This window comes from Stigmatopora argus, chromosome 18, assembly GCF_051989625.1.
Source record: "Stigmatopora argus isolate UIUO_Sarg chromosome 18, RoL_Sarg_1.0, whole genome shotgun sequence".
Lineage (NCBI taxonomy): Eukaryota > Metazoa > Chordata > Actinopteri > Syngnathiformes > Syngnathidae > Stigmatopora > Stigmatopora argus.
This window is the reverse complement of record NC_135404.1, coordinates 5,806,220-5,820,733: the sequence shown is the minus strand read 5'-3', so window position 1 is coordinate 5,820,733 and position 14,514 is coordinate 5,806,220. Positions and strand designations below refer to the sequence as shown.

General features: G+C 37.6%; 2 protein-coding genes across 3 annotated transcripts in view; both read right to left on the bottom strand.

The window, feature by feature from the left end:
- svild (supervillin d) overlaps positions 1 to 1,832 on the bottom strand; it is a 48,270-nt gene extending 46,438 nt beyond the window's left edge. For both annotated transcript variants that reach the window (XM_077625834.1, XM_077625835.1), the window contains exon 1: positions 1,504 to 1,832. The gene's annotated coding sequence lies outside the window, so the exon portion shown is untranslated. The remainder of the gene's footprint in view (positions 1 to 1,503) is intronic.
- A 653-nt stretch (positions 1,833 to 2,485) lies between these two features.
- Positions 2,486 to 13,441, bottom strand: LOC144092751 (glycylpeptide N-tetradecanoyltransferase 2-like). The gene is made up of 11 exons (XM_077625821.1): positions 13,376 to 13,441; positions 13,215 to 13,302; positions 12,997 to 13,141; positions 12,079 to 12,197; positions 11,910 to 12,001; positions 9,991 to 10,107; positions 7,623 to 7,793; positions 5,939 to 6,047; positions 5,664 to 5,834; positions 5,421 to 5,588; positions 2,486 to 4,576 (listed from the first exon to the last, which is right to left on the bottom strand). Exons 1-11 carry the CDS (start codon positions 13,393 to 13,395, stop codon positions 4,415 to 4,417), a joined length of 1,362 nt encoding a protein of 453 aa, XP_077481947.1. The 5' UTR covers positions 13,396 to 13,441; the 3' UTR covers positions 2,486 to 4,414.
- Between the last annotated feature and the right edge of the window lie 1,073 nt (positions 13,442 to 14,514).

Here is a 14,514-nt window from a genome sequence, read left to right as displayed (position 1 = left end):
TGAATGGACTCCACATGATTAGACATCCAACATTGTCAATGGCACTGAAAGAGTTAAATGCAAAATTACTAAGCATCAAATGGTTAATTCAAAGCCGGGCTGTTTATAGGAAAAAGTCTCCTACGCGTGTCTACCATGATTTTATTGCTTTCATGTGCGTAGCGGATGTTGCCGTAAAATAAATGGGCGTAAGGATTTATGCATGGTGAGCCCATTTCAAATGTGAAGCGTGTATTTAAATCTCTTTTTGCATCGTAGAGTAAGTCTGCCATTAAGTAAGTAGTTAATGGCTGTACATCTCTAAGCTCTAAACCCGCTCCCCCACAGGGTGGGGACCCCGTAACCTTTCAATCCACTACTCACTTGCATTCCATCCAGCCAGATGGTATCTGCTCGGCATGCTGGACACCCGACAGCTGAGGGGAACCCCACCGGCAGGATTCCCCCCATGAGACCGACAACCCCCTTAAAAATCACTCAAAGTGTGTTACCATGTTTACCCAAGTATAACCAGCAAAAAATCATCACAAAATGAGTAAGTACTGCTGTGCTATATGGGGGCAAATTCGTATAATGATATCTATAGAGTATATATTGTTTTTCTAATTTGGTGAAAAATTACTTAACAATTATGACAGTATATTTTTAATTGACTTTAAATTGCCATGCAATAGATATTAAATGTATCAAGACTGAAACCTAAAACAATATAATATAAACAGAGGCAGCACAGTAGCATATGTTTTTGCTCAAATGTAAAGATATCTAATTATCTAATACATCGGAGTTGTGATTTTGACTTTCAACACTTGTATATTAAGTTAACATATATTATGAGCACGTCAGCACAAACTGTGCATCATCTGGTCATAATATTCATTGCAGTAACAGGACTAATAATTGCCCATACATCGGTTTGGCAATATTAATGATTTTTTTTTTTGTTCCTAAATGTCAAAACCACTACTCATGAGTATGAGTAAATAATTAGATATCTTAACATTGGAGCAAAAATATGCATGCTCCTGTGCTTGTACAAATTAAACTGGATAGTTTTAGGTTGCAGCACTACTTGATATATTTAACAATTGAAATACAAACTGAGTGGAGGAAAAAGTTATCATTTTTGTATATTTTCTTCATCATTTAATTAATTAAAAATACATTAAACTGTGGCATGTCAATATCATGAGGTAAAATTTTCCATATTATCATAGTAAATAATAATAAAATAAATTACCACAAAAAAATAATGTCGGCATTTTACACTGGAGATTACGGTAAAAATGTCCATATTGTTGCGTTTGCTACCGTAACGTGCAGAGAATGTTGATTAAGGAAGGAAACTCATGCAACTGGTTGAGTCAGTGCATTACATTTCGACACTAATCTGAACTCCAACTCCTCCAACACAAAACAATATTTAAAACAAACAAATCAACCAGTCAGAAAGAATTTACAAGCTTGTTTCAAACAGACATAACACATGATAAAGTAACCTACCTGCAATGAAGGTCGTTGCGTTTGTTTACAGCTGTCAGACACAACACGTCGACTGACACATGATTGAACTTTTTGGCAAACTAGTGTCTAAAAACTGGAGAATTTAAAGCAAGCTGTTTGGAAGACGGTTCAGTAGGAACCACGCGACTGACTGATAGAAGCGATGCAAACACGAGTGAAGCACGGCGTTTATCTTGGTTAAAAAGTGTTGAAATTCAAAATGAAATGTTTGGGTGGTGTGTCGCCCACCCCGGTCCGAACTCCGAGTTCAGCGTGGTGACGTCGAATAAAAGAGACAAGGAGAAGTGTCGGTTCGACTGTCTCCTGTACTGCACTCATCTCCAAGTTAAATCGCATGCTCGCTTCTGATTGGCTCTCTCTGCTGGGGGCCTGCGTTGCGTTTGCAAACGTCACGTAAAGATGACAACCACTGTGGTTGTTTCAACTATCAATGGATTCATGACGAGGAAAATGATTAGGAATTTTAAAAACAATCATGTTTAACTCGTCCTTTTGTTGCATTCACGTTCGTCACGTAAAGTTCATAACTAAGGTGAGTTTTCCAAGTATTGATTGACACATTATTATACAAATATTTACAGGAATTGGCATAGAACGGCATTTTCCCCCCCAAATAATTTATCATAATTTTGAACCCATTGGCTGCTCCATTTTTGAATTTGTATTATTTGTATATGTATTACTATTGTATTTGTTTATATATTTGAATTTGTGTGCGTCTTTTCAGACATAAACAATGAATACAATTGGGAAAAAATATTTTTTCCTGCATGTTAAAAAGGCAGATATAATATCTCTATACACATAGAATATACAATAAATATACAGATACATTTAAATTAGCTACAGCTATGAATACCTTTCTACTAAACAGAAGGAGATGTAAATTACTGTTACACACCCATGCACACACACAATTAAATAACATACATTTCAAAAATTAAAGCAAACCTCCATGCAAAACAGGTCAAGCGATTTTAATGTGGCTCAGGCGGCCCATTGGGGGTTGACAGAAAAATGTGGGTTTACAGCGACATCACCTGTTTGCTTTGAGGAAGTACATTAGTAGCTGCAAATGCAAATTATCTCTACTAATGAATCATATTGTCTTTGCCTTAAATTAGACAACTCAAATCAATCCAATTTGACTGTGGACCGGTAACGATCAGCATTTAAAATCCTTATCTGATCAATTTAAATGAATTGGACGTTTATTGTTGTCAATGGCAGCCAATGAGTTCATGATGGCATCCCTTTATAAAATGGGTGTATTGCTTGCTGTAATATAAATATTTTTTGTTGTAATGAATATTTGTCAAATGATGAAAAGAAAGACAGGATTTTTACCACACACTTTTTTCAATGTAAATACTGTATAAAATGAAGAAACCTAAATTGATAAATTAATGATACACAGAATATTAATCTATTTTCCTTTAAAAAGGTAAAAGTAAATGAAGAGATTCAAAATCCCCTTTTTTTCTTTAAAAAATCCACATTAAAAACAAATGAGGAAAATAATTGCCATTATTTCATTGGGCGCTATTGATTGCAATAGGCAAAATGAAAAGGTATATTTTAATGTAATGAGAAGTAGTAACCAGTTGATAGGGTCAAAAGTCAAAGATCACAGGTATCAAAGTACGAGGGCTGGCAGTGAGTAAATAAACATTGTCTACTAGCGATAAACACATTAAAATTAACAGCAAAAGCATTTCACGCCACATGATTGGACGTCCATCATTGTCAATGGCACTGAAAGAGTTGAGCGATGTGATGTCCATCGAACTGTGTTGATTAAATTTTCTAGCAAGACAATCTTTTGCTATCTGACCACAAGATAAATGGTATGACACGACAAATACATTTGTTAATGAAATTTGAGCTTTATTTACTTTATTGATTCCCCATGTTTGCAGACTGGCTGATTACGTAACCACACGCGTTCTTGTCTCCATTTTGGGAATTTAGCAGTGGCGGGCCGTCAGGGCCTTCAAGGCCTTCTCTGCTGGCCTAAGAAATATCTGAATCATATATTATATTTTGTCCATCAATACTTATCAAATAATTCAAAATTGTCTGTTAGCTTCCTTTCATTGCTTTCCCCCCTGGTTGCACTGCTTCCAGATGTGTGTTTTCATATTGAAGCATTTAACCAATCACATTTCAGCCATTATTTGTTGCCAGGGTCAGAAATCTGCCTCAAGGCCTTCACAATCAGTTCTGCAGGCTCTGCTGCATTAAACAAGGGTCGATGAGACTGTTGCTTTAACCAATCAGAATTCGATTTGGTGACACCAGGCCTTCTCGCAGGCGTAGGGATACGTCATCGCTTTCACCAACTATGATTGGCTAGTGATAGAGTAGGCGGGCCAAAGCCAGAGTGAGCCAGTCAGAGTGAGCAAACTCAACCCACAATGGCCGACAGAGTAAAACAAATGGATTTGGTTTCAGATTTGCTGGCAAAGCCATTTTCAAGACGGACTTTTCCAGAAAAAAAGCTGGACATCATTAAGAAAGGTCGGATACCTCCAAAGCAAGCAACCCTGTTGCAACCGGGAACGAACATTTTCAGCACTAAATCGAATAAAAACACATGCCAGAAATACGACAGGACAGGCTCGACTTTCAGCATTAGCTTCAATGGCGATAGAAAAGAAGGAGGAAAGAAAGGAGGATTGATATTGTGTACAGTTAAAAATGATTTTTGGTGAGTAAAATATGGCTATATTCCTAAATAATATTTCAATTGTATGAGGTTATTATTGATTATTTTTTATTTGTCGCAGCTGTAGCTGCAGTAGAGGTTTTATAGCCATAAAATAGTTTTTGAGGGTTGGATTGATTCGTTGAAGGCGCTACGAGAAAATGCACAGACCGCCACTGGAATTTAGTTGGGTAGGACTAGGCCGACTTTATCTGGACTAAGTCTGGGGCACCTCCAGTTGTACAAGTAGTAATGAAGCAGTTTGCCGCTGAAGCTGAACTTGAGCGTCTCCAGGAAATGCTTGTTATCCATCACGTCGCCAGCGATGAAGATGTCAAAGCCTTTCTGTTGGGGAGGGGCGGTATGTTAAAGGGTGTCAGACAAATTGGATTAGACATTTATCGCTGTCTATGGCAGGAAAATATAATTCCTCAATGCCACCTTTCCCAGTTGAAATGGATTTAACCACCAAAGTACCGTATTTACTCGCATATAAGCCGCTTTTGTCGGATAAAAAAAATTATGACTGAATCGAGTGTATGGCTTATATGGGCAGGCGGCTTATATGCAAGTAAATACAGTAAATTAAAGGCAAGTAGTGACTTATTTTTTTTAAACTCAAATGAGTTATAAAACTTCTATAGTCTGCAATGAATGAACGAGGACTACATAAATTCTTACTCCCTTTTATAAATGATTTTAAATACATAAACATGTTTTTAAAATAGTAATAAATAAAATATGGATTTTTTTTTACAATGAACAATAGCATCAAAATAATAACCTAAAAAGACAGTATTTACTTACCCTTATTTTTCATTTTTATTTTTTTATTAAAAATAAAACTAATAAAAAATATGATGGGTAATTTAAAAAAAAGCTCAATATTTACTGTTTTGTTAAAAAAATATACACATTGATATAAAATAAATACAATACAATAAAACTTGAATTAAAATTATAATATTATCACTGCGTCAAAACCAAATGATTGTCGTCAGTGCCTCAATAGCAGCAAATTTCAATATTTATCTGGTTTGGTTGCCATAATGGAAACCATACCTCCAAATTGTCCTAAATTTGACACCCCTAAATGAATGGCAAAATATTTCATGCCAATACATTCATGTGCCAGTTAAAGAACAATAACATTGGGTTATTTTAAAGTACTATCAAGTTATGCACTCACAGATTTCGCCAAGACCAGGATGTCCTCCACAAGTTGGACAAGGTCACCACTGCCATTTGACGCCACATAGAAGAGATACGCTGCCTTCATGTTGCTGTGAAGCTGGTGGTTGAGAACCTTAAAGTTTATTCCATAAAAGCTCACCACATCTGTCAGGGTTCCATCAGTCTGCCAATGTGAGAAAGTACTCTGAAGCCACATTTGTATTATGCTTATCATCCCACTATACTGTTATTTCCAGACCTCCACCACATAGGTGTCAATCACATCCTTCCTGGGTAAGAACCAGTGCTCAACCTCCTCCGAGGACCAATTGGCTTTGAGCTGGAACTTGCTGAGATTTGCTTGGAGAAACTCTCGCATCTTCTCAATGTCATTTTTGGTCATGAGGCGCAAACCTGGCTTCTTGGTGTCCTTAAAGATGAGAAAGTAAGTTAGGAAACATGTGCAATAATCCAAGGAATACAACTTTTATGGTGATAAAAAGGGTTTTCCTATGGATGGCAGCATCCACCAACCTCAGGGATTCGGTAGAATTTGAGAGCCCGCTGCAAAGGAATGTCTCCTCGAATGCCCGGATACTGGAGGTCAGTCAGCTTGCGAAGGTTTAAAGGTCGATGCCACAATCTTATAATATTTTAGAAGAAAAAAACAGTGAAAGCTCTTGTATATTTTTTGATCCACATACCAAAAACGCAAAAAAATCATTTGACACTTTTTCACCTCTATTATTCTAACAAGGTCAAATCAAGTATTGATGGATACATTAAAGTACGGCCAATAAAAGACAGTATAATATAATCATTTTAAACTCATTGGCTGCAACTGATGCCCTAAATCAAGGGTGTCAGACTCGGGTTGGTTCGTCAACTCGATTTTATGTGGGCCGGACCATTTTAGATATAATATTTAGATTTTTATTATTATTTATACATGGATTAAAAGAACTGGATTAAAAGTCCTGAATATTCAGTTTTTTTATAGATATAAAACAATGTTTATTTTAGCTTTTTTTATATATATTTTTAGATTTTACAAAATGATTTTTGAACTAAAAACACAGAAAAAATGGATTAAAAAATTACAATTATTGATTTAAAAGGGGGAAAATCATGAAATCTAATATACATCTATACTCTTCATTTTAATTTGATCCTAAAACAGAAAGTCGCCACTCATGATTTACTTTCCCGGGCCACACAAAATGATGCGGCGGGCCAGATTTGGCCCCCGGGCCGCCACTTTGACACATGTGACCTAAATAGTACTTGACTTGAAAAATGATCATTCACTATCAGCTTTTCCAGTTTAATAGATTGGATGTTTTTTTTTCCGTCACTGACTGCCAATGAGTTTATCGTATTATTGTTTTTTTTTTTACATAAAATTGGTATTTATTCATTTTCCCTACCGTTTACCCTTCCAAGGGTGGCAGGGGGTGCTGGAGCCTCTCCCAGCCAAGGTGGGCGACACCCTGAATTGGTGGCCGGCCAATTGGAGACGGAAAAGCATTCATTTTTTCAAAAAAAACTCGGGAATTTAACCCTTATTCATATAATTATTCACTTTTTATTTAGTTATTTTTACATTTCAGTTATCTTTGAATTACTTATATCACATGTGTCAAAGTGGCGGCCCGGGGGCCAAATCTGGCCCGCCGCATCATATTATGTGGCCCGGGAAAGTAAATGATGAGTGCCGACTTTCTGTTTTAGGATCAAATTAAAATAAAGAGTATAGATGTATATTACATTTCCTGATTTTCCCCCTTTTAAAGCAATAATTGTAATTTTTTAATCCATTTTTCTGTGTTTTTAGTTCAAAAATCATTTTGTAAAATCTAAAAGTATTTAAAAAAGCTAAAATAAAGATTGTCTTAGATCTATAAAAACTGAATATTCAGGGATTTTAATCCAGTTCTTTTAATCAATTTATAAAAAATATCATATTTAAAATGGTCCGGCCCACGTGAAATCAAGTTGACGTTAAAGCGGCCCGCGAGCCAACCCGAGTCTGACACCCTTGACTTATATCATAGATTTGAATATCATTTCTTGAACATAACCCTAGCCCGCTCCATGTTTAAATTTCTAACCTATCACTGTTTCGTTAAGGACAAATTAAACTTTGTAAAATCACAATTGTAATGAAAAGGACGTCTATTTTCATCAATGCTAGTGAAAATGATGAGTGAGCACGTACCTGGAGGAACTGATGGGCGTGGGGAGCACTACTGGGGCGGTGTACACTGCCTGAACGACCCCCTGTCGGCGGACCCGTCTGGCCAGCTCACGGATCAAAACCGGGGTCATTCGCTTGAGGCGCAGCTTCTTGTGAACGCAAAGAAGTTTGATCTGCACCATCCGCTTCTCCCTGCGGGACCGCATTTTCCGCTTTTATACGCACTTCTGACAAACTGCTAGCTTTTTTATTGACGCCTCTAAAGTTATGCCTGCTGATGCCATAAATTTAAATGCAATAAGTCGGATGCTTCCTGGCGGTGAATTTCAACTTTTGCCACAACACACACACTTTTGCAAACTATCGAATCACATTGTTCGAGAATACTACACATACAGTAGTCTGGACAAGTGTAAAATAAAAGTTTTTGGAGAGTGACACAATTTTTAAAAAAAAATGTTGTTAAACATAGTTGGAAACTGATTTGATGGCAAATGGTGATGATGTCAATTCATGGCAAAGAAAAATCTTGTTTTGTAACTTATTATTATTATTACTATATTATCATTGGTATTATTGTTATTATTATTGTTATAATGATTGTTATTGTTATTATTATTATTATTATTATTATCATCATTATTATTATTATTATCATCATTATTATTATCATTATTATTATCATTATCATTATCATTATCATTATTATTATTATTATTATTATTATTATTATCATTACTATCATTATCATCATCATCATTATCATCGTCATCATCATCGTCGTCGTCATCATCATCATCATCATCATCATCATCATCATCATCATCATCATCATCATCATCATCATCATCATCATCATCATCATCATCATCATCATCATCATCATCATCATCATCATCATCATCATCATCATCATCATCATCATCATCATCATCATCATCATCATCATCATCATCATCATCATCATCATCATCATCATCATCATCATCATCATCATCATCATCATCCTCCTCCTCCTCCTCCTCCTCCTCCTCCTCCTCCTCCTCCTCCTCCTCATCATCATCATCATCATCATCATCATCATCATCATCATCATCATCATCATCATCATCATCATCATCATCATCATCATCATCATCATCATCATCATCATCATCATCATCATCATCATTATTATTATTATTATTATTATTATTATTATTATTATTATCAAAGAATTAGCACACTTTGTGACTGGCAATAAATGTCCAATCCATTTTGACTTCAAATAGATTGGACATCTATCGCAACAGTGTGCTCACTAATTAAGTTAACTCATTCACTGTTAGGTCTCCAAATCTGAATGGATTGAGCATCATTAATTATTATTTTTTACCTACGTCTACAATGTCTTGTGTGTCTTGTGTCTGTCTGTCTTGCTACTGCAACCAAGAAATTTCCCGAATACAGGATGAAATAAAGTTCTAACCTAACCTAATTTACTAAATTGACTTGCTGAATTAACTCTGAGTTAATGCATTCCCTGCCAGTTCTCCAAGTCATAAAGAATTGGACATCTAACACTGTAAATTGCAACAAATGTGCTATCTCGAAGGCAACAAGCTATTAACTCACTCACTTATCAAAGTGAGTAACCCAATTCACAACTAAAGTCTAAATGCAAATGCATTGGAAGTTCATTGCCGTCAACAGAAATGTGTTAACTCAGTTGTGTCACTAACTCTTTCACTACCACTACTTGCATTCAGTGAGTCCAGCTTAGGAGGATCTAGGCAAGGAAGATGATCTTTAAAACCTCCAGACTACTGAGGGACTGTGCGGTAACCACAGTCTCAGTCTGCAGAATGTCCCCACCTTGTGGACTTCCTGTGTGTGGCTCCAGTTTTTTAACTAGGTCTACAATGTCTTGTGTGTCTTATGTCTGTCTTACTACTGTAACCAAGAAATTTCCTGAATACGAGATGAAATAAAGTTCGTTCCAACCAACCAACCAATTCTACCAATCCAACCATTCGGTGACTTAACTCGTCATGCTTTTATGCGATTGACGGCGATAGGCGTCCAATCCATTTTATGTGGTCGAAGACTATTGCTGTAAATGGCAGTCAATGAGCTAGCTTTTTGAGTTCACTCAATGACTTAATTATAAGTTAACACATTGAGCTAACTCACAAGGAAACTCCTACACTGCCAACCCTCTCAGTTCTAATAGATTGGACATCTATTGCTGTCACAAATAGGAATTGAGACTAAAGGCTTAGGTCAAAGTTACTGATGGTCAATGTACTCAAAAACAAAAATAGTTCATCTATCACCATCAATAAAAGACAAGGAATTCAAAATCATCCTTCAATTGAGTATAATATCCATAATTATTCACGATACTCACATGTGGTATACGCACACATCTCCAGGAACGGCGGCAATGAAGCCCACCAGCTTTTTACTGGAATCCACTCTGACGCCGCAGTGCCACTGAGCCCGCCAATTCGGAGGCTGCAAGACCCTGACGTGGTAAACCCAGAAGACATTTTGCAATATGAATGTGAATAAACGTTTAGGGCAGCTCCACATCGCTCCGCCTTTGAAGGCGGAATGAATTTAAGTTTGACCCCGGGGTGGAGTAGCGCGACACTTTCAGGAATGTTAATTATTCATTTTAAATTAAGTGATACTATGCTTTGGGTGTAAGTACTCCCAGTAGGGGTCCATAGCATTTATAAAGATTAGAGGAGGGGGCAAACGCGGGTCAAGTGGCAAGATGGCTCCTGATGAATGAAATATGTATTACGCAGAACGGATGGGGTAAATGTTAAGTGCAATAAATTTTATGACTGCCACAATTGACAAGCAATCAATTCTCAAATGAGAAAAAAACTGTTTTTATAGTCTATCAAAACTAGATTATCTACACATAATTATTACTCTGTTATTGTAATTACAAATGTTCAAAAATTAGTATTAATGTTCAGACATAGGCTTTATCATTATCATCGAATCATCAAAAAAAGCCTATTGTCATCATACACAGCTGCGTATGACGAAATTGGTGGTGCTACTCCACAAAGTGCGCTTTCCCAGCAAAAGACCACAAATAAGTAATATAGAAATATAAGATTCGCATCCTGTTAAGGTAAATACTAAAATATTGCCTAATCTAAGATATTATTACTATCCACGGAGATCCCGACAATAATTTGCTTTTTTTTTAACCTGTTACTCATTTTTATATTTTATGTACATGAACATGGGAGTTCTGTTGCCTATCCCAGCCAACTACGCCACCAGCCTATCAATCGTGTTTCTGAGATATGAGAGGAAACTGGAGTACCCGGAGAAAAGCCACACTTTGAGAGAACATGGAAACTCGTTATAGCCCTTAATCTCAGAACTGGGCGGCTCAGCGGGAGACCTGGGTTCAAATCCAGGTCGGTCCACCGGTGTGGAGTTTGCATTTTCTGCCCGGGCCTGCATGGGTTTTCTCCAGGTACTTCGGTTTCCTCCCACATTCCAAAAAACATGCATGGTAGGCTGATTCGTGTGCGGTCGATTGGTCGCCGGTCTTTTGGTCGCCGTCTTTTGGTCGCCGGTCTATTGGTCGCGGTCTTTTGGTCGCCCGGACGACCAAAAGACCGGCGAACAAAACAAGGTAAAACAACACGGTCTACGCATCAATAAAAGCCAACAATGGCCATGGCAGTTTCACTGAGCCGACATGTGAGTGTATAAGAGTTTGTATGTACATGCGTTGTCCCTTTAAGAAGCTACGTCAGTCAGGGTCTTAACAAGTTCTCCAACAAAAAACAATAAAAGTCCGGGAAATTTGGAGCTTTTCTTTAGCCTAATAATTACTAGGGCATTAAGTATGACTAAATAGTAATTCGCAGTTTGTATTTAGGGAATTTGAGCAACGATTTAAATGGTAATTATCAATAACCTTCTGGGCGACCAAAAGACCGGCGAACAAAAGATCGGCGACCAAAAGACCGGCGACCAATCAACCGTGTACCGACTGATTGAACACTCCAAATTGCTCTTAGGTATGAATGTGAGCGTGGATTGTTGTTTGTCTCATTATGCCCTGCGTTTGGCTGGACACCAACCTAGGGTGTCCCTCGCCTGGGATAGGCTCCAGCACCCCCCGCAACCCTAGTGAGGATAAAGCGGTTCAGAAAATGAGATGAGATCTCAGAACTGTCAGTCCGACGGGCTAACCTCCAAAAACTTTCAAAAATAATCTGTTTTGGCAGCCCTAATTGACATTATTCAAACAAGACCAAGAAAGTTGGGACAAAGAATTTGCTTTACCACCGCAGATAATCCTCAGAGAAGTCGTACGTGACCGTGTTGTCGTCGTCTTCGGTGTAGTTTCCGTTGAGGAAGGTGCGCAGTTCTTGCAGCTGAAGACATCGGAAAAAAAGTGATGAGATTGCAACTGTGTCGTGAAACTGACGCGTACTTTCAGGGAGAATTATACCAGTGCGGGACTGCTGAGATTCAGGTTGTCCCACGAGAAGCCCGGAGGCAGCGAGTAAGGTTCCTTCCGAGCGTTGTCGTCGCCTTCCGTAATTTGCCCGTGGCTTATGACCACTTCACCTTTTTCCAGTAAAGACCATAATTAGTCAGTATGATGGTAATTAATGCTGTCACAAAAGGTTATTTAGATAGTGTACTTATATTACAGTTGACTTTTTCCATGATCTGATTGACCTAATCACTTAAGTCTGTGTTTGTATTACACAATTTTAGTGTTTATTCATTCATTCATTTACTGAATCACTTATATAAAGGGTCGCAGGGGGGTGTTGGAGGCTATCCCAGGCGATTACGGACCCCAGGTGAGGGACACCCTTGAATCAGTGGCCAGCCAATCACAGGGGAGAATGATACGGACAACCATTCACGCTCAAATTCATGCCTATGGGCAATTTAGAGTGTTCAACCAGCCTACTTTGCATGTTTTTGAGATGTGGGAGAAAACCGGAGTACCCGGAGAAAACCCACGCAAGCCCAGGGAGAACATGCAATCACTACACAGTGAGTACCGGGATCAAACCCACAACCCAGGGACTGTGAGGCCGACGCGCTAACCACTCTTCCGCTGGGCTGCTTAGAATATTAAATGTAACTTTTTAAAACGATATTTTTCTGATAAATTAAAAAAGATTTTTCAATCCAAAAAGTTACATTTGGCTGGGATAGGCTCCAGCACCCCCCGCGACCCTTGCGAGGTAAGCGGTACGTAAAATGAATGAATGAAAATATATTAATATTTGTATAATGTGAAAAGAACTGGAGATTTTTTAGCGGTTAGCGGTTTATCTGCATTGTGAATAGTCTATTAATTCTGATATTATTCCTAATTGGAAAGAAACAAAGTACTAGTTTTTGGGACCTAGTTTGGGGACTGGCTGCATGTGCCAGAACTTGTAGTCTCGTCTGACGGCCTGCTGCAGCGTCGTTGGCATGCTTTGTCCGAAAGAGAAAAGATGGAGGGCCCTTTGGATCTCCTGCTGCTTTCTTTCGGGTAAAGAATCCAACTGAGATACAAAAAAAAAGACCTCCATTTGAGTGAAATCACCAAGACAGCATTGGATTGCTTTTTTCACAGACCTTTTCGAACAAATCTTGTGGGCTCTCCGCTTTCCACTTTTCTTGCTTCTTCGGATTTTTTTTACTTTTCTTGGCATCGCCTCCATCCCTAAAAAAAAATAAAGAAACAAAACAAATAGATGCAGAATATCCATTCTCCTTTCTACTACTCGTAAACTCACCCTGCATTTAAATCAGTCATTTTGAAGCTCCTTCCAGCTACGACTGACTGAGTGGTTGTTGGACACTTGAAGCTTATCAGGGCGAGCACGCCACGGGAGGAGTAACCGCTGTATTAAGTCACCCAACCCGACTTTCACAGATAAGCGAGGACCAGAGCACTCAAGTAGACCTTCTCACGCTCGGAATAAAGCTTGCAGCAGTGCTTAATTGGCCATCTAACTCCCACGATTCCTCTAAGTACAAGATACCTGCTGGTCTAAAGGAGTCTGCAGTTCACTCTTTTCCCATCATGGTTGTTAATCGAGTGTTGAATGGATGAACTTATATGGAAGGAGAAAAAAAGATGAGGTTTATGTACTTCCATTCCTGTTATGAGCCTGAGCTTGGTATGTAGTGGATTTGTGGAGGCAGTATAAAAGCAATATTAATAGTTAAGACATAGAAAAAAGTAGTCTTAATAATTACCAAGAGTTTTGTGACTCAAAACCTAAACCAAGCAAAGCAGGAACTGACAGTAGTCCAAGTTCTTTGAGAACAAGTTTTATTATTTATTTTTTTTACCATTGGATTGGATTGGATAACTTTATTCATCCCATATTCGGGAAATTTCATTGTCACAGTAGCAAGAGGGTGAGAATACAGATAAAGGAAAGGCATTTTAGACATAAATAGAAAGGTAATAAGTAAGTAAATAAATATATAAATAAATAAATACGTGAGTTGCTGAAATTTTTTCAACACTGGCGCTGTAAAACTACAATTTTGTGATGGAGTGCGAGCAGTCATATTCGTTCTTTCTCCCCCTGCAGTCAAAATTGTGCCGTTAATGGAGTTAACAACCTTAAGATGCTAGAAATGCCTGAAAGTGATCAACACACATGAATTACCCTGGAAATTCCCACAAAATCAATAGGAAATTACCCCAAATTTACAGAAAGTGACCTGTAAGTATATATATATATATATATATATATATATATATATATATATATATATATATATATATATATATATATATATATATATCGGTGGCGGTCCATGCATTTCCTAGTGACGCCTTCAACAAAAACTATTTTATGGCTATAAAACCTCTATATATACATATATATATATATATATATATATATATATATATATA

What these genes read in the sequence shown, in the direction of transcription:
- LOC144092751 (XM_077625821.1), bottom strand. Translation starts at nt 13,395, where the DNA reads ATGACTGATTTAAATGCAGG. An exon ending in ACGCCCATCAGTTCCTCCAG is followed by an intron (nt 6,048 to 7,622) that starts GTACGTGCTCAC and finishes AAATATTATAAG; the next exon opens with ATTGTGGCATCGACCTTTAA. An exon ending in TCCTGGTCTTGGCGAAATCT is followed by an intron (nt 4,577 to 5,420) that starts GTGAGTGCATAA and finishes CCTCCCCAACAG; the next exon opens with AAAGGCTTTGACATCTTCAT.